The 19,413-nt window shown below is 42.8% G+C and overlaps 1 protein-coding gene across 1 annotated transcript in view; it reads left to right on the top strand.

Moving 5' to 3' along the window:
* Positions 1 to 16,982, top strand: part of fat2 (FAT atypical cadherin 2) — a 44,621-nt gene extending 27,639 nt beyond the window's left edge. Inside the window, exons 15-24 of the mRNA XM_036548236.1 lie at positions 1,326 to 1,537; positions 2,030 to 2,167; positions 2,647 to 2,790; positions 4,087 to 4,284; positions 4,899 to 5,700; positions 6,287 to 6,450; positions 10,466 to 10,919; positions 12,058 to 12,211; positions 12,947 to 13,476; positions 14,126 to 16,982. Of these exons, the coding sequence (XP_036404129.1) occupies positions 1,326 to 1,537; positions 2,030 to 2,167; positions 2,647 to 2,790; positions 4,087 to 4,284; positions 4,899 to 5,700; positions 6,287 to 6,450; positions 10,466 to 10,919; positions 12,058 to 12,211; positions 12,947 to 13,476; positions 14,126 to 14,610 (3,281 nt within the window). The 3' untranslated portion in view covers positions 14,611 to 16,982. The remainder of the gene's footprint in view (positions 1 to 1,325; positions 1,538 to 2,029; positions 2,168 to 2,646; positions 2,791 to 4,086; positions 4,285 to 4,898; positions 5,701 to 6,286; positions 6,451 to 10,465; positions 10,920 to 12,057; positions 12,212 to 12,946; positions 13,477 to 14,125) is intronic.
* The last annotated feature ends 2,431 nt before the right edge of the window (positions 16,983 to 19,413 follow it).

Here is a 19,413-nt window from a genome sequence, read left to right as displayed (position 1 = left end):
GATATTGTCCTCTTCTTGGTTCACTTCTGGAAATTTCTCAGGAGGCTTCTGCTGCATCCCATCATACATTCTACAGGAAGGGGTGCATATGTACGCATATGAACAAAGCAACTTTATTAAGAACTCACATTCTCAGTTATCCAGCTCAAAAGCAGGTAGTTTGACCATTAAGGACAATAGTGACACTTTGACGTCTGCTTTCCTCTGGCACCGTGCATGATGTGTCTTGACCTTTCAGGCCAGTTTGCTCTATTCTCACAACAGGTGCTATTGCAGGCAGAGGCAATGACACCAACTACTGTTCTACTTTCATGCAGCCTATGACTATTGTGAATACAAAAAATACAGGTCACTGACTCCTTGGTAAATGTAGCAGGTGTGGTTCCCATGGTAGTGATTGACTGCTGAAACATTAAATTCAGACACATTATTGTAACACATAATTGTAACGTTTATTTCATACAGACTTTACAATCACTAGAAATTGTAAAGAATCACATTTACTGTCACTGTCATTTATGAATTAGATGCAAAGGCCTACTTACTGTGCTAAGTACAGCAGGAAACTTTGCAGCATTATTACTTGTGACAAATTTGTATCTTCCCATTTTTCATAATTGTATGTGTTGACCGTATGGTGTGAAATGGTGCCAACTGAATTTCCTCAAGTGAGGATAAAAAACTTAGAGTTTGAGTTCAGTCTAAATTTTAAACAACCACCCGATGGTTTGGCTGCAAAAGAAGTGTGTCAGGCACACGTGATTCTCCCAGTGCTGATTTGCACCAGAAGAACTTTCAATGATGTGTGAAAACCAAGGGTATAATTATGATTTATCTATTTTTTACTGCATAGAAAATCATAACTTGCTGCCATGGCAGTGCAATTACTAATGCAAGTGCTGAATTTGCTTGACAAAGCTCTGATTGTCTCCAGGGGTGGAGACTATGTGCTTTGGCTCAGATGCCAACCCAATGTGGACGTGTCTCATCCCACCGGCTTAGGTGAAGATTACATTGTCTTTGTGGCAGCACTGACTGCATTTAACCCCATTTTTGCTGGAGGCAGAGGAACTTTCCCTGTGTGGTTAACATAAGGTGGAACATCCGGGTGATATTCCAGGTGATATTGCGAAAGCAATGTCAAACATCAGCTTTTCCTCTACGGGGCCATTGAAGATCTATGGCCTTTTTGAAAGCGGAACATGTCAAGAGTTGGCATGCAGTCCCCAAGGCCATTTTCTTAGAGGCCAACATAGCAAATCAGTCCTGACAGCCTCCAAACCTTTTCTGTACACTGGATGATATAGTGTTCTTCTGGGACGCAGGTGCTCTGTTTGTGAACGGGTCCCTGGACTTTGAGCGCTGCCGTGAGTACTACCTGTCGGTGGAGGGGGCGAGAGGCAAGTCTTCTCTCAGCGACATTGCCATGGTGATTATCAACATCACGGACATCAACGACAACCCGCCCGTCTTCAGCCGGGGAGACTACAGTGCTGAAATCTCCGAGGATATCTCGCCTGGAGACATGGTGATGCAGGTATCACTGACAGTTCCGCTCGGCAGTCACTGTGCTAAAGATGATAGTGCTATCAAGTGAGCTCACAAATGAAGCTAGGATTGACTTCTCAGTCATATCGGAGTTTGAATACATTTATAGAGGCCTCAGTGGAATGTAAATAGACTAGGATTTGATGTTAGGTAAAAGGACTGGTTGCCTTATGTCTGCAGCGAAGTGAATTTATTCTAAAATGAATCAAGTAGGATTGGTTTTGTGTTCATTAAAACATTTGTAAAAATGATTACAAAAGAATTACATCAAAAATGACTATAAACTCTAAATTCTCCCTCTTGATTTAAGAGGAAATCACTATTTTCTACAGAAGTCTTTGTAGTAACTCTGCTTTCAAAGTAAGGTACAACTAAAATGAGACGTAAAAGCTACCAAAAGCTGGAAAAGGAAAAAGTAGGCAGTCAGGTAGAGGGAGAAGCTTGCACCAGGTCACTTATGCTCTCTTCTTGCCTGCGCAAGGTTTCTGCTGACGACCTTGATGGGCCACTGAACAACCTCATTCATTTCTCCATTGTGAACGGTGACCCTCAACAGCAGTTCAGCATTGATCCCCGCAGTGGAGAGATCAGAGTGATCCGCAGGCTGGACCGGGAGGAGGTGAGAGCTGGGAGATGGGGCTGGGCACATGAGACCCAATAGGGCTGGAGGGGTGCGGGGGTCATATTGACAGCTTTTAGGTCTCTCTGGGCTTCCCAACCCTTCTCTGTAGAGATAAAGTTTTTAATTTAAGAAATAGAATTTATCTTGGCTGAAGATACGTTATCACAAATAAAAGTTGACTGTTTTCATCCCTGCGTGTCATTAATTACTTAATGAAATGGCACAGTTTGTTCAGATAAGTACAGGGTTTTATGCTCTTCATCCCCCTTTTGAGAAAGTGAATAAAAATTTATAAATACAGCATTATGTCAATATACAGTACTGTGCATCCTTCCTCCTTTCATTGCCATCACGATTACTTATAAAATCCCAGATCTGACAGCAATCACCTTCAAAAAAATATGACCCTGCATCTCACAGTACTGGTTCAGTTACAGCATTCTAATCCCCTGAAAACTTGACTCTGACCCTCACAGGTTACCCATTACTCCTTAACTGTGCAAGCTGCGGACAGAGGAGAGCCTCCCTTGTCCACTGCTGTGCAGGTTACTGTGACGGTCTCTGACGTCAACGACAACCCTCCTGTGTTCTCCCGGATTGACCACAGTCTCGTCCTCCAGGTAGGGGGCACCACACCGGCTCTGACAGCCAGGGCACGGGCACCAGTAGACTCCCCTCTGCTGCAGCAGCTCGATCAGAACTCATTGAGAAGTGAAAAAAGTCACTAAGATCTAATTCAGCTGTTCATTTAATCCTTCTTCCCTCCCACTTATCTGCTGCGGTATTCTGATTGGTTGTTTACCCCTTGGGTGTCAGTCTTATTCATCTCTTCTAATTACGGGTCCAACTCTGCTGACTCAGAAAGACTTTTTACAGCCCATTTACCTCCACCCAAGGCATCTGTGATGTTCAGTGCAATGGGGGCTATTTGGTGAGACAGTGGTGGTCAGTTACAATTAGGCTTATCTCTGTGAACAGGATACTCTGTTTCAATTACACATTCTACTTATGTCAGCTCAAATGGGGCAATCAAAGGCAAGGTGCACTCATTGTGCCAAATGGAGGCACAAGGCCAGACAAATAGACTCACAATTCCAAATAGACCGCTCTCCTCATTTGTCCTCAAAGCATTTCAAAGGCTAGCTGCAGAACCTGGCTGATTTTGCTCTTGTTTGAAGAGAAACCCTTGCCCTGTAAAACAAAGGGTGCACTACACCTTTGATCATCAGAATAGATATTGGGGGAATGCGAGAAACTTGGCTCAAAAAATCTTATACAGTTCATATCAGATCGAAAATGATGACAATCCCTCTCATGCGAGAGTGTTCAACATGAATTTTTAGTGGTGTTTTCTTCAATTATGAATTTATATTTGCTGGTTTTATTATTCTTTCAAATGAATCTCATTAACATGCAATATTGATCCCAGAGAAATGTAATTTAGCTTGTTTACTCCACCCCATTGGTACGTGTAGTGATGAAATTGGTACGTGTAGTGATGAATGTGAATCAAAATCTCAGAATCTAAATCCCCGCTGTTCCCAGTGAAGATAACACTGTTTTCCCACTCTGATACGTGATTTTCACAAATGAGAGCCTGATACGGTGAACACTGAGAGCCTGTGCAGATGTCCGCTGTGCTTGTCAATTCTAACCTCAACCACAGAGATTACTCTAAGCGATATCCCTGAATCATCACGAAATGGTTTCATTAATATTAAATACATATTGTATATAACCTTGTATTTGCATGTCAAACTGAAAACTTTTCCGGTAGCCAATATTGAAATATTCACTTTCTCCATTATTATGTAAATACTGTTTGTCATTGTCCATATTTACAAGAGTAATTGAATAATTATGGTGTTAACTTGTTGTTTCCATGGTGATCTATGTCCTCATATGTCCTCCATCAGGAAGGCGAGCCTGTGGGAAGCAGCATTCTCCAGCTCATGGTGACAGACCGAGACACACCCCAGAATGGACCCCCTTTCTCCTTTCACATTGTGTCTGGGAATGAGGACAGGCGCTTCCACATTGACCAAGGGGGGCTACTCTCCATTGCGGGCCCGCTTCGGAAGAGGACTAAGGCGCAACACCTGCTGAAAATACAGGTAGCACAGGTCCCCTCCATCCCATAATGGAACCCCTCTTGTAAAATCCTTTATCCTTCAGTAAGCTGCTGAGGCAGACAGCCGCAGTCACATATTAACTCCACATAAAACCTTTTGACTGTAGATGTTTAGTGTTTTACAAGGCACCATGTGATGTAATTGTTAGGCCTCTGAACCTTAGAGTCACTACTTTGAATTCTGTGCAGCACACTTAGATGTGGCATTGAACAAGGTACTTTACTTCAAATGCGGTCATGGAAATGAATGGGTAATTGTGTACTATACAGAACCTTAAGTGTTAAAAGTCACTTAAAAGAAGAAGGCACCTGCTATGCAAATAAGAAAAAAAGCACCTTGACTATAACACAATTTGTTCTTAAAACCTGCTGTGCAGATTACATCTCTTGCTAATGTTAACAGTCCATGCTTACTTAGGCAATGTGAATACTACCTTATTTCTGAAAGTCAGAATTCCATGCTGTAGTATATGCATTGTCTACTAATCTACTCAGTAGCTTTATGATGTAAAAAAAATAACAAAAACTGCACAACTGTTAAATTGCATGTTCAACTGTTTATTAAGTCATTGCTTTGTCATCGTTTCTTCACTCCAGGTGACAGACAGTGGTCACCCCCCGCTGTCCTCAATATGTGTAGTCAGAGTCAATGTCACCGAGCAGAGCAAGCATCCTCCAGCTGTAGTGCCCCTGGATGTCTTCATAACCACCACGGAGAAGTCCTTCTCCAGCAGGGTCATCGGCAAACTCCATGCCACTGACCAAGACCTCCACGATGTCCTGTCCTACAAGCTAGCCTCGGAGTCCCCAGACAGCAGCCACTTCTCTGTGGACGAGGTGGACGGGAAAATCGTGGCAGAGCATGCTCTGGAGCCAGGACTGTATTTTCTGAATGTGAGCGTGTCAGACGGGCGGTTCAGAACCTGGGCAGGGGTGCGGGTCCATGTGTGGGGCGCCTCCCAGCAGATCCTGGACCAAGGCGTCACCCTGCAGCTGGCTGGCCTGTCACCCGAGGAGTTTGTGGGCGACCACTGGAGGGCGCTGCAGCGCAGCCTGGGAGCGGGGCTGGGGGTGCCCAGACAGGAGCTGCACGTGGCCAGCTTACAGCAGGAGCCGGGCTCCACGATTCTGGAAGTTCTTCTTGTGTGGAGGCAGCAGGGCGGCACCGCAGAGCCGCTGGCAGCCAGCCGCCTCGCCAGCGTCATCTCCGACGTGGAGGACACAGTGGGCATCAATGTCCTGAGGGTGCGCCAGGGCAGCTGTCTGGGAGGGGACTGTCCGCCGAGAGACTGCAGGAACATTGTCCGCATGTCAGGAGAGAAGATGACCCACTACACCTCAGCCCGGACTGGCTTCATCACCCCGCAGCACTCCTGGGAGAGCGTGTGCTCCTGCAATGGTATGCACCTCTCATCTGCTGTATGATCTCCTTTGTACATTTTTGTGAGGATTAAGCAGCAAAGGAGACAGGGGCTTCTGCGGAACATCCATCCCTTAGATCTTTAAGTATCTTCCAATTGTCTGGCTGACAAAAAACATTTATGTATATGTATTTACATGACTGCTGAGTTGGAAGGGATTATTGCTGGTTTATTTTGTCTAAAGCTCAAGCCTGGTACAGTCAATGGATCAGATACAACACAAGAAAGTGCAGTAAGATATTGAGTAGTCAGACACATGCTGCAGGTAGAACATGCCTTGGCTAGGTCCATGAGAAAAATATGACTACAATAACGTGTGGTGAAATGTAAAGATGAAATTCTTCCTGGGGTTGTAGGCTTTGTCTGGTGCTTCTTTTTGATCTCCCTCTTATGAACAAATAGAAAGAACAATTAGTGGCGGTTAGATTAGAGAGTACACTATGTGTACATAAAAAATTTTGGATAGGTTTACTTGGAAGATGTTGTTATAAACAACAATGTATATATCAAACATACACAGAGTGCTGAAGGACTTTTTTCATATCTGACTACTTTATGTTTCAGAGTCGGCAGTGAAATTTGACGGGAAGGGTTACCTCAAGTACCTTTACCAGGCAGATGGGGAGAAGCAGTTGGAGAAGAACTTTCGGCTTTCCCTCCGCATCAAGACTTTTCAAGGGCAAGGCCTGGTCATGACCACTAATGCCACCGACTGGGGATCCCTGGAGGTAATGCTCACTGCCACATTCTCACTCACATCTATAAGAATACTAAAAACTAAAGAAAATATTTGTTTTGCAGCGTTTACACATTGAAACACCTCCTTACATGCTTGCTTATGGCTTTTACTTCTATAAATATTTTCAGTGATTCATTCCGTGTATGTGCTTTGTGATCCTATTAATATGCAGTGTACGATGCATTCAAAGGATTTTTTTTTATTTTCAGCAGGGAGTTCAGAGTTTACATGATATTAATCTCATGAAAAATTCACAGAACTGCAAAATGCACAATATTTTGGTGGTGTGTGCATGTAGAGATGCATAATATGTTCCTTTTTTCCGCTGTTGGTCAAACAAGGTTTTGATGCAGCTGTGTAGTGTCAATCATACATCCTTCTTCTATTTGAAAAAGATCCAGCTCTTTTAGAATGCTTTAGTGTGTCTCGTATTATTATTATTTTTCTTCTTCGCATTGACAGCTGTAACAATGACACAAAGTCTTTCCTTTGGGGTTACTCTGCACTCTTCAATTTTCATGGAGCACTGTTTTGGAATGCTATTGTTCATTTACCAACACCTCCTTAAGTATGTTTTCCTGTCCTCTTTGCTGAGAAGGGTCACGTACACCTGTCCACAAGTGTTCGTCTTTCCATTTGAAGGTAGAAAAAAGATATTGTCAGTGAAAATGAAGGACATGCCTGGTATAGTTTTAGCTGTAAATTTGCCGGCCTAATTGATGACTGTAGAGCAATCTTTTAGCAAAGCTGACATTTATGGTTACAGTTTGATTCACTGCTTTGCAGTGTCTGAGCTGCAGTTGAAAGTGTTTTGCGCTAACACCATCTAGCACTCCTGCTGTGTGTGTTGAGAGTGGTGAGGTCTTCTCCCACTGGCTCCTGTACAATAGCTCAGCCACATCAATAGTGTCAGGGAGCGGTGAGCCAAAAGCGAAGACAATTGGGTGGGTAGAAAACTGCTGAACACCCAATAAAAGTTTAGTCTAGGAAGATACTTTGCTTAGGTCCCTATTTTAAATGCTTGACTTCCGATCAAACTCATGCTAATCCTGTAAAGCACATTCCGGAAGGGATTAGGGTGCTGTTGACGCATACGTTATCATATAATTTCTCCCATCGCGGTATCAGATGATCGATCCATTTCTATGTAAGAGCGATGTTATGACGAGTGCTTGTTCAAAGCCCTTTGCATCGATTCCTACATCGTAAGATCCTCTTGCGTGTTTTTTTTCCTCCTGGCAGATTATACAAATCATGTCTCCATCATGTTTTGCATTTAAGGTACATGAAAATAGCCAGCCCGGAAGGGTGGAATGTCTGCTACAACAAAATTGTCATGTTTGAAGAAACCCACTGTATTTTTTGCAGTGAGAATTTCTTACCAAAGACCTAGATAAAATTCTGACCTGCACTTCAAATGCTTCCAGGACCACCCCTAGTGGCTTCCTTATTTGTGTCTGGATTAGCAAAAGCAACTTTGTAGAATGTTACATTTGAAATGGCTGAAACATCAAAAGTAAAGTCAACTTTTTCCTTTTTTTCAAACAATTAGCTCTGGGTTTTGTATCTTGGCACCCTGGTCCACTTTATTGTCAGAATATGTCTTCAAAAGGAATTGTTAAGCATGCAGCGTCCTGGAATTCCTTTAAATATTTCTCTTTTTCTTTGCTGAGCACTTTGAGATGCATAACGCTGCTTACGGGTTTCTCTGGAGAGCTTTGCTCCAGTGCCTCTTGACAAATTCTTATCAATTCTCAAACCTCATCAATATTCCAAATCTAAAGGGAAGCCAGGCCTCACATCCATCACACACTAGTAGGATTAAAATGAACTAACCTTGTCCAGAGTCTTTTTTCTGCACCTTTTAAGTAATTACCTTTGAAATGAATATTTGGTCCATTTGAAGAAAAATCCTCCAAAAGGAGTGAGAGAAGACAAAAGAGTACTTGTCAGTAAAGAGATCTCTGTGGCATTTATGAATACTGACAGCTAAAATGTAACATCATTAAAGGGAACAGTATTCAAGGCAGTAGAGCAGATACGCTTTAGATACTGTTAGCAGTCATGTCTGACACATTGATGGGGGATTAGCTCTCTTCTCAGTAAGAGTTAACACACATAAGGTCCACCTGCTTTGGCGTACGGGTCTAGGCTAAGCATTCAGTATTTCCTTTCTGAACTCATGGGGATTTTTTATGGATAATGCATTCCCATACAGCATCAGTAATTAAAACTGAGCTCAATCAGCTCTCCAAAGGTTTCAAAAGAGTAAATATTTTACATCGTAGGCTTTCTGGTATGACATATTTGTCTTGTAATGTTTGTGGATGCACTATCATGATAAGCCAAAGCCAAATGGCAAGTGCATATACATTTGTGCTCTTTTAAAAGCTTTTTTACAGCGCCACCATTAACCTGTGTTGTGAAACCAATCATCAAACCAAAACATTTTATGCAAGAATTTTGTGGTTGGTTTTACAGATGGGATTAATTCAGCCTTTTTACTCTACCAAAATATACATGTACAATATGTATGTGATTTTACTCTTGGTATGGTGACAATCACATCAAAACAGGCTAACATGTACCATGATGTCATGATGTCACTGTCATCGGAATGACTTTTTGCTGTGTGGCATCTGAGCTGCCTTTGATTGCAAGCTGGTGACACATGGGTAATGGATGTAGTGAAACACATAAAGAGCTGTTAGGCCCTGGTTTGAATTGTAAAACAGGTGAGTGAAGTAGACATGCAGTTATCATCAATAATGCGCAGACCCTGCCCAGGCAGACTTTGGAGTCGTACATCTGAAAATCAGATTTGTCATTGTTGCTGTTAGAATATTACATTAGCATATGCAGTAGATTTTTGATTTGACTACTGTTATAGAAGGTCATTGCAGTTGATAACACATGGCTAGTATTTTGGTATTCCTAGAAATGTGCCCTCATATTTACCTCCCCAGCTATCTTACCAAAGTCAAAAAGATTTAAATCTAAAAAAGAAAAATGCACTACAAATCAGTAGACACAATAATAAAACTGGTTAAATTCAGCCACACCATGGATGCAAACTCTTTTCTAACTAGCTATCAAAAACTGTATAGAAAAAGCTGATTCATGCAGCTAACTGTTATGAATGAATAAATAGCAATTATTGTTTCTGTGGGCCGTGGGATAGAGAGGCTAGCTAATATGGTGGCACTAATTCTTAACAAAATGCAAATGTATCAGGCCGAGGCATCAATAGCAAACACTCGAGAGTAGGTGCAGAATCCACATCAAATATGAGCCCATGTGTATAAAAGAAGATTCCAATCTATGGGCTGAATGCTCGGCACCGAGAGATCAGAGGAGTGGGCCTTGTGCTAGTTTACTCTCGGAAACCCTCAGAAGATTCAGCAGTAGCAATTAAATGTCCAACGTGAAGCAGATTGTCATCAATAATGCAGCCCCTATACATCTGTGTTTCACTTGTAAGTTTAAGATGCACACACAAACCATACATTTTTAATGCATAGGAGAGGAAACCAATTCATAAAGGAAACATGCACATATATCAAAGGCAAAAAGGACTGCATTATTTACATGCAAAGTGCTGAAATGGCAGTAATGCCTGGTTGCATGTTTATGAGCTTTGCATTAGGTGATCTTGCATCCCTAACAGTGCATCTGGTGAACGTTTAATTTAATACGGCTATCCTGAATTGGCCCTTAAACCCCTATAACTCCACCGTAGAGTTACCAGCTTTGTGGGATATGGGTGTTGATATTACAGCCTTATTTGTCACCACCCCTGCGGAATACCAGCTGTTTCTGTCCCTTCTGACCCAGTGATTATAAAACTCCTTCAATCCAATACTGCCTTGGGTTCCACAAAATGCACAGCAAAGGAATTGCAGCAAGAGAAGCTGTAGTTGAAGAGTGACAGCGAAGCACTGAAAGCAGCATGAATGTGTGATTTGCACAGCGGGCTGTTCGCTGATCCTCTGTGTCCTTTGCAGCTCGTTGACGGGGAGCTCAAGTTCAAGTACGGCTGCGGGAATGGGCTTCCAGGCACCCTGCGCGTTCGGACCGACCCGGTGTCAGATGGCCGCTGGCACCACGTCCTGCTGGAGGTGAACGGCACGGTGCTGAGGCTGACGCTGGACCGGACCCACTCCACCTCCATCACGCTGTCCGAACAGTGCCGCCTGCTCCAGCCACACGGGGCGCTGGTGTTCGCGGCCCCGCCGGGCCACAGGGAGGCCCATGTGCAGGGTTTCAGGGGCTGCCTGGACAACCTGGAGTTCAACGGAGAGGCCCTGAGGGACACGGAGGAGCGAGACGGACACGGGCTCAGACTCCAGCCAGGGGAGAGGAGGGTGTTTGGACTGTACCAGTGCTGCTCACAGACAGAGGGGTGCGCCAACAACCCATGTCAGAACGGAGGAACCTGCGAGGAGAACTCAAACGGAGGTAGGCTCACAGGATGGCCGATACACTAGGGTCAGCTCATAAGGGGTCTTCCCACAGGGTGTTCCTCTAGCCCACAGTGTTAAAAAAAAACTGGGCACTAGAACAGGCTTAAGGTAAGGGCTATGGGTAGGAGTAATGCTTTTATCAAGAGACAGGAATGTCAGTTTCATTAAAGCTGACATTATATGCACAATGGAAACTGCCGTCCATGACATTATGTGGCATTCATGGCATATTTCACATTTGAGTCCTGCATACTTGCCCTCTGATTTCAGACCAAAGGAAAAAAGGTGAACGGATGTTTATTTTGAGGAAACTTCACATGTACTCTGAACTCCAGCTCTAGCTCCATGAAAAAAGGCAGAAAATCTTTTTAAATGTCATGGTGGGATTTGGGGCTGCCTTTACAATAATCTATGTTGTTTGCTTCAGGAAAATGTACATAGATGCAGAAGGAAGCAGATCTTAATAAAATACATTATATTGAAGGTGACAGAAAACATCAAAGCCAAGATTTTTAAAATAAGATGTGTTGTTATTTTGAATTGTATTGGGATTTGGTTGTTATCCCAGAACTTCATTAAATGTATATCTTCTCTTTCTTAACAACAGTATCAAGGGCAGTATGCTGTACTATGAAGTATTGCGAAGGAATTGAAACATGGTAGCATAAGAACTCGAAATCCTTCTCAGGATCACCAGACTTCTGTTGGCTTGTGGCCTTACAAACATGACCTATATACATATAATTCTATAAATAAATAAAACTGACTCTCAAGTTACATAACCATCGAGTACTGCCAAGATGAAACCCTGTTGGTCACACTTGTCTCAGGAAGTTCAAACCATAGTCCTCAAACATCTGTCCAAACTGAGTTTGGTAGTCAGAAGTTCATAATTCACAATACTGTGCCAGGCGTAAAAAACAAGTCACTTGCTTAAATTAGTCCATCAAATTTAAGAACCAAGCACATTGTGGTTAGATTGGATGGATCTTAGACTCTGATAGATAGTCTGAGTGCAGCCTTTGTTTATAGATGCTATTCCCAGGAGAGATGCATCTGGTAGTGTCCCTTTAAAGTTTGGCAGCTTTCTGAGACCTTGAGCTGGGGTATCCACCTCTTCGCTTGCTTTTCAGAGTTCCGCTGCAGCTGCCCACTGCAGTACTTTGGCTCCCGCTGCGAGCTGGGCAACAACCCTTGCTGGTCCCAGCCATGTGCCCACGGAGGGGTGTGTGTGCCAAAGGCTCAAGGTTACATCTGCAACTGCCCACAGCAAATCACTGGCAGCAGGTGGGTGTTACATGTTAACGGTGATCATGCTGTGAAACCACACAAAATATGTCTCTTCCTACTCCAATCCCCGTTACCTTGGCCAAAATGTTAACTTGTGTAGATCCACAAGTAGATTTACAATATTTGCAGTAATACTACTTAGTTCATTTTTGTATTTTACTTTGACCATTTCACAGCTATGACGGTTTCTGCTCTTAGTTTTACACTTTGGTAATTCTCTTCTGCTGCTCTTTGGACTTTAAATTTACAGTAAATATAATAAGTAAGAAGTAAATATAATAAGTGACCAGAGGAAACTATTAGGAACTAATTGATAGAGATTTTGGAAAGGGTTCAATGTAAACATTCCCATTTCTTCTAAGAATTCCAAATTAGATTAATTAGAAGATGCATTCTTCCAGTCACAAAACTATAAACGACAGCGAAACACTTGAGTAATTGCTCTGTTGCACCTGTTACATTGCTGTCATTCCCAGACACTGAATTATCAAGATGCATGAGTATGAAAAGCAAAGCAGAGCAGCAGATGCTTTTCAGATGAACCATCTGGTCTTGATCTCCATGTTAAAGAGTTTCTGTCCAATATCATATTGTCGTTTTTTTAACCAGGTGCATTACATAATCGTATGTTGGATGTGCTCCAAGCCTCGTAAGCATTTTAGAAAATACTGTAAAAATTCATGCTCCCATTTGTTCAAATTTGCATTTTGTCCTCTTTACTGTTTTCTACAGATGTCAAAACCTCATTGATGCATGCTCACCGAACCCCTGCCCAAGTGGTTATGACTGTAAAATGGCAGAGGGCTCTGTGCACTGCGACCCTCTGCCCCAGGTATCTGGGAATTTCGGCTTGCTGGAGATTGTGGAGATCTCCGCCAGCGTGCTGGGGCTCCTGTTCTTGGTGGGGCTCTTTGTCTGTGTGCGCAAGCGTTATGTCCAGCGGAAAAAGCACAAGCCGGTCAGCACCCGTGACTCCGATGGCTACTACCAGACCAACATGGCCAAGAGCATGATGGGAGACACCCAGGACACTCCGCCCATTGAGATGAACATGCTGGCGCAGTCCAGAAATGACTTGGACCACGACCCGTTCAGGTCCCTGAAGCCTCGTGGGCAGGCCAAGCTCGGCTCTCTGGGGGCGCGACCCCAGAGGTCACAGGGTCCAGTGGTGTGCAGCGTAGCCCCGAACCTACCCCCTCCACCACCTTCCAGCTCAGACAATGAATCCATCCTGAAAAACAACTGGGAACTGGATTATGATGGTGAGTCCATGCATGCTGTTTCTGCTAATTGTGTTTTTTTTACCCCTCCTTTGGATGTCATTTAATTTAGATGAAAAATGAAAGAGCCTGAAGGACAGGCAGCAGAAGATGATTGAGTCTGGAATGATTAGAAAATAACATGGAGCTTTGCACGACATCCTTGCCGCTGAACACCTCTTTCTCTCATCGACTGTCTCTTTCTTTCCCTCCACCCTTCAGCTGGGTCACTTTCTCATGCATATATTCATGGAAGCTCATTTATGATTTCTAAATAACCATTTGACAACAATCATGTGGAGGAGAGTACAAGAAGAGGGTTGCTTTGCTCCCTTACAATGGGAAAACTTGTTATCCTTCAGGATCCCTGTCATTTGTAAAACTGACAGCTTATGTAAAAGTAAACGCTGTGCATTTTATCACAAGACCTCTGGCCATCTAGTTGCATTCTTTATGTATCCAAGGTGACTCAAAGTATATCTATTATTATAATTATTATGATAATCTTTTTGTATGTGAGGAATGTGTAAATGCACCTTGGAGGGACTAAAAGGATAGAGAACCTTTCCCCAACTGTTAGAAGCATTCATTAGAGGTTCCCAGCTCACCAGAGGCTCATATTTGCTCTTTTCACACTTTTCCCCACTTACAGTGTATCCTGCTGACCCTGACTATTACGGCCGGCCGACCGTCCAGGAGTTCCCACAGTTTGACATCGTGGAGGACACTTTCCCGCCCGTGACAGCCGTGGACCCCCGCAGGACAGCCCGTTTCGGGGGTTTCCCCTTCCCCCTGGAGCGCTGCGACCGCCGGGCCCCCCTTCCCCCATGCTACAGCAACCAAAACCTGGATGACTTCCTGGGACCCGACGGGCAGCCCCTGCCCAGTCCCCAGTGCCCCAATGAGTACACGGCCATCAGCTACTACCCCACCCAGCATACGCGCAGCCTGGACAACGTGTCGGGCAGCAGCTACCAGCGGCTGAGCATGCGGCTGAGCGTGGCCCAGCCCTCCTACGCGGACTGCGGCGGGCCCTCCCAGGGAGCCCCGCCCGCACAGGCGCGCGCGGCCCGCAGCTACGCTGGCTCGGACATGGTGGAGAGCGACTACGGCAGCTGCGAGGAGGTCATGTTCTAGGCGCGGGCGGTGTGTGTACGGCGTGGGGGGAGGGAGGTGAGGCACGCCCAACATACCGATCAGGCAGCTTTCAGAAGGACACCCCGGAGCTAAGCAACTTCCAGAGACATGTTGGCCGTCAGATTCCCCCTGAAGCGGCCCGCGGCACCAAACAGCAGGGTGGGCTTTAAGCAAAGCACGTTTTTCCAGCTTTCATTGTTTTTCACTTTTGAGGAAATGACCACAGAGGAAAATGGCCTGTTCCCTCTTCCCCAGGGCCTGCATCACTCCTCATAAACTCCGCAGAGGTGAACAAATCTTTGCTTTCCTCTCTACGAGTCCCACTACGACTTCATGAAGCAGCCTGTATATTGGTAGCAATTACCAGACATCAACATCCTACCAGCAAATGTAATATTGCAGTTTAAATTTAGTCTTGATCTCTTAAGCACACTACAGGCTTTCTTTTGGGTTGTCTGGATTTGCTGTTGACAATAACTTTGCTGTGATGAATGTGAACAGAAACACAGACATTGATACTACACCGGTAGAGCAAGAAAATGACTGATACATAGCCAAATATTTTTTTCATTTATTCATGTTCATATTTTTCAGAGACTATTTATGTGTTTTTTATGTGCTTGAACTCATATCCTCTTATATTTGGACGTAATGAGGCCAAAACTGTGTTTTGGCTTGATGGCTTGCTTGAATCAATATGAAATGCTTTAGTGTTCAGCGATGTACATGAAACATGCAATTGTTGTCACTCAGCAGCATTAAGGGAGAGCCAGACAGGTAGAATCCAAAACAAGCACAATAACACCATTTGATCTTCTATCTAAAAGTCTAGCTATGAATTCACAGACCACTACTCAGATACATTTGATATGACTGCCGTGATCAAAAAATAGCTTTCTTTATGTTGAACAAATTGAAATATTCTATCAATGCAATGACCAGCTTATTAGTTAACTAGTAAAATCAAACAATGCTATATCTAGATAATGAATTTTTATGCTATAGGCCAGAGTGTATTTGTTGTCCTGGGAGATGTTTCGACAATGTTGAAAGTTCATAAATGCAAACATGGGGGCTGGCACCTCTTAAAAATGCAAAAATAAAAATGAATAAATAAATAAAATAGATAAATATATAAAAAGAAGAAATAAATCTTTGTTCTGTTAGTGACATGAAGCATTTCCACTTACAATATGATGTACTTTAAGAAGAATGTATCTGTACAGCTAGCATAATGTGAACAGTCTTTAGGTTCTTTGTCTTACATGCCATGTGCATCTTGTGAATCACTGACTTACGTGGTCTTAATGAGGTACTAAAGAAATGCTAATACTTATTTTTAGTGTCGGGTAAACACTTGTCCTTCCCAAGCAGCCAACACAGTAGCAGCACTGATAATGTTGTGTGAATCAGAACTGAAAGATAACTGAAAGTAAGGGCTCATGCCAGGATGTTGTCTATGATGTTTTCTTTTTTCCACATTTTTTTCATTCACTAATTAACAAATCAAAGAGCTGGTAACCAGCTAGTATCTAGTCATTTTTTTTTGGTTTGTTTTTAGCTTCATTTCATTTTGATTTTTAAAGAAAAACAGATGCAAAACATAGACACAATTTCTGTGTTATTAATGAAGATGTGCATTAAATAAGTGGGTGAATATGTCCTGTCACATTCACTTCTGAAAAGGAAACAATGTATCATTCCTCCTTAAACAAAGTGCCAGAGAATACATGCTCCAAACAAGCAAACAAACAGCACTTAATAGTAGCCTACATTCTCTGTGTTTTCTGTCTCTCAAGTTAACAGGGAGACATAGATGTAGGCCTGATACTATTGTTTACAGTTACAGAATGTTAGAATAGGTCACTGTAAGGGATTTCTGACATAGAGCTGTTATTGTTATTGCTGTGCTCCTTGTGCAAGATATTATTGTGTTATACAAATATTTTGTGTGAAAAAAAGTGTTTGTTTTATGGCCTGCGGAATCATGTCAGTGTGTAGAGGAGTTGTGCTCTTTTCTTGTGTGTAATGGAGACCAGTTTATTATTTATGGAATGGATGGAATGGTTGAAACCAAATGAGTGAAGACCCCCTTCCAATGTCCTTGCTGGTTAGTCTTAGTCTAAGGTTCCAGCCAGCAGTTCATTGAGGTATATTATGTGGGGAGGACCCTGAGAGTCAAAGTGACTGAGAGGGGAACTACAATAAAGCTTTGGTCAGATGTGTAGTACATGTGTCAGTTCAGTGAATTCATTTGAATGTAACTTGATATTCTCATATTGTGTTTCTCAATGTGGGTGAACCCCATGTTTTCATAATTGTTTCTCTGTGAGAGAATTATCCTATGTTGCTCCTTTGTTTTATTCATTTTCTTTATTGTAAAAAAAAAACAACAGAAATAAAAAAATATATATATTGTTTTGTATTATTATAAGAGAGAAGAGTTCATATTTTTTAAATGTTTTCTCTTGGTCAATGAATTTTCAAATTACTTTGCAGTTCTTTTTTCAGATGCACTGATGACTGTATTGTGCCATGTTTTATGAAAATGGAAATATATTTGGATTGCAACAAGTGTTCATTTCGAGTCTGTTGTTCATGAAATAAGACTAAGGTCCACTAGGGGGAGACATAACATATTTGTAATGAACAGTATCATCATCAGAGACCTAAGATCTAATGTACGGTATAATTTTACGGTGTGTTTTTCATAAAGAATAAATTAATGTAACTGAACAAAATAAAATATATTTCCCACATGCTTTCCTGAATTATGTATTTTAGAAACATCTTTTGTTCCTTTTGACCACTTGAAAAAATCAAATATTATTTCATTTTGTACAGTTTTTAGACATTTCATCAATGTATCTGAAAACAAACTGACATATTCTGTAAAACGTTATTGTAAGGATTTACTAGATTTCACCACATCTGAAAAAATCCATTTTTTCTCCATTAATTGTTCACTCCACAGTGTACTGTGTAAGACTTTCCTTTTTTACAAGACTGCAGGCAACCATGGTGTCAATAGGATCTCTGTCTAACCAGTATTTGTACCATTCATGTGATACTGTGAGGTATGGATCATAGCAGCACAAAATGCAATTACTACCGGAAGTATATGCTCAAAAGAACATAGCATTAAATATGTGTTGGCATTCTGGAGACAGCAGCTGGAGGGGGATCGAAGCCTCAGAGTATTTGTCTCGGAGTCTTGGATGGCCGCTTTGCTGGCTTGTGTGATGTCAAAACCCAACCTGGGGACCCTGTGTACATAGAAACGGGGAAGATGAGGAGGAGCAGGGAGACGTAAATGGTGATACATGAGAAAAAGAGGTCAGTGATTCCATTTTTTATGCTGGCACGACTGGTCGTTGGGAGGAGCAGTAAGCTCCGTGCTTCCAAACATTTTAAAAACCATTAAATAATGCTTTCCACTGGGCCTGTCACTGGTAAAGCCTCTTGAACTGCCTGAGCTGACCTGTGATTCAGATGTGTATAAACAATGAGAGAACACAAATGGAAAAAGGCCATAACTCATGGAGCAAGCAGGCACTGAGGGAACTACCTCGGCTTTAGTCAGGATAGACCAGAGATTGCATACGTTACGAACATCAGCATTTTTGGAAGATTTATGCCCCTTTGACATTCTCGCAAGAATTTCTGTTAAGGTTTTATGCGTATCCCAATTAAAGGGCAAAGAGACTTCCCCAAATGTATACAATTCAGCAAGTGCAGCTGAAGTCCCCAGGGTTCCCACCAGCTGGGTAATAAATAATCCCATTAAAAGTGACTTTCTCCCTGGTGATACTTGTCTCAGCATGTCTGGACACTGTGGATCATTTTGAAGCAGTTTCCAAGTTTATTCTTGCAAAGCACTTTCCCTATGACACAGCGGTTTATTAATTATGGTTTTCCTGGTGCATTTATCTATCAAATCAGAATCTGAATAATTTGACGGTCCACTGATAAGGTAATAGCATAACAAGCTTGCTCCAAAATGCATATGTATGGTTTTGAGACTTAAATTGACTTGAACTAAAATACTTTCCTCACCAAAAAAAGGGCCATATTTCATTGCCAAAAAAAAGAGGGATACTGAGTTATTATAGCTATTACAGTTATTATATTGTCATTCTCACAATGCTGCTGAAATGTCATAAGATTCGGTTGCAGTGTTTCAGCTCTGGGCTGAAGGTTCTTGTTCATTCTCCTTGCTGCCTGGGTCCAGTGCTGGCTGGGTCACGGTGCACAGTGCTGCACAGAGTGTGAATGGCCTGCGCTCCAGGAGCCTGCCATGTCCTCACATGAGATCAGGTGCCCTCCGGGCCTTCCTGTCCGACCACCTGTCACTCACACCTCAGTGTCAGGGCCCACCGCTCGTCACAGCAGGTCCCCGTCACCTGGAGGTTGCCCCGTCAGAAAGGCTCAGCACTCTGAATGCCTAAACCCTGAAGAACATTGCATTTCATGTGCGTACTGGAGCAGCAGGGGCTGTTAGCGGTAATAGTCCAACTGAGGAGATGGTATTCCCCAAAAATGATGTTCCATCTCTGAACAGTGCGCAGGGAAACAGCTTTCATGCATCTGGGTGAAATCTCCAGGAAGGCAAGAGATGCAGCAACACAGGAGAGCCAACATTTGCAAGCTCTGTGAGCACAGCGTTATGGCTGAGACAGTGACCCTCTGCAATTTCTGGGTCAGCAAATGGAGCACCGCCCAAACAGCTGTGTTTGTACTGGTACATTGCTCTTCATTGTTAATTGCAGGGTAAAAATTATTACTTCATTTCAATACAATACT

Source organism: Megalops cyprinoides, chromosome 16 (genome assembly GCF_013368585.1).
Source record: "Megalops cyprinoides isolate fMegCyp1 chromosome 16, fMegCyp1.pri, whole genome shotgun sequence".
NCBI lineage: Eukaryota > Metazoa > Chordata > Actinopteri > Elopiformes > Megalopidae > Megalops > Megalops cyprinoides.
Note: the sequence above shows the minus strand (reverse complement) of the source record. Positions and strands in the feature narration are given on the sequence as shown.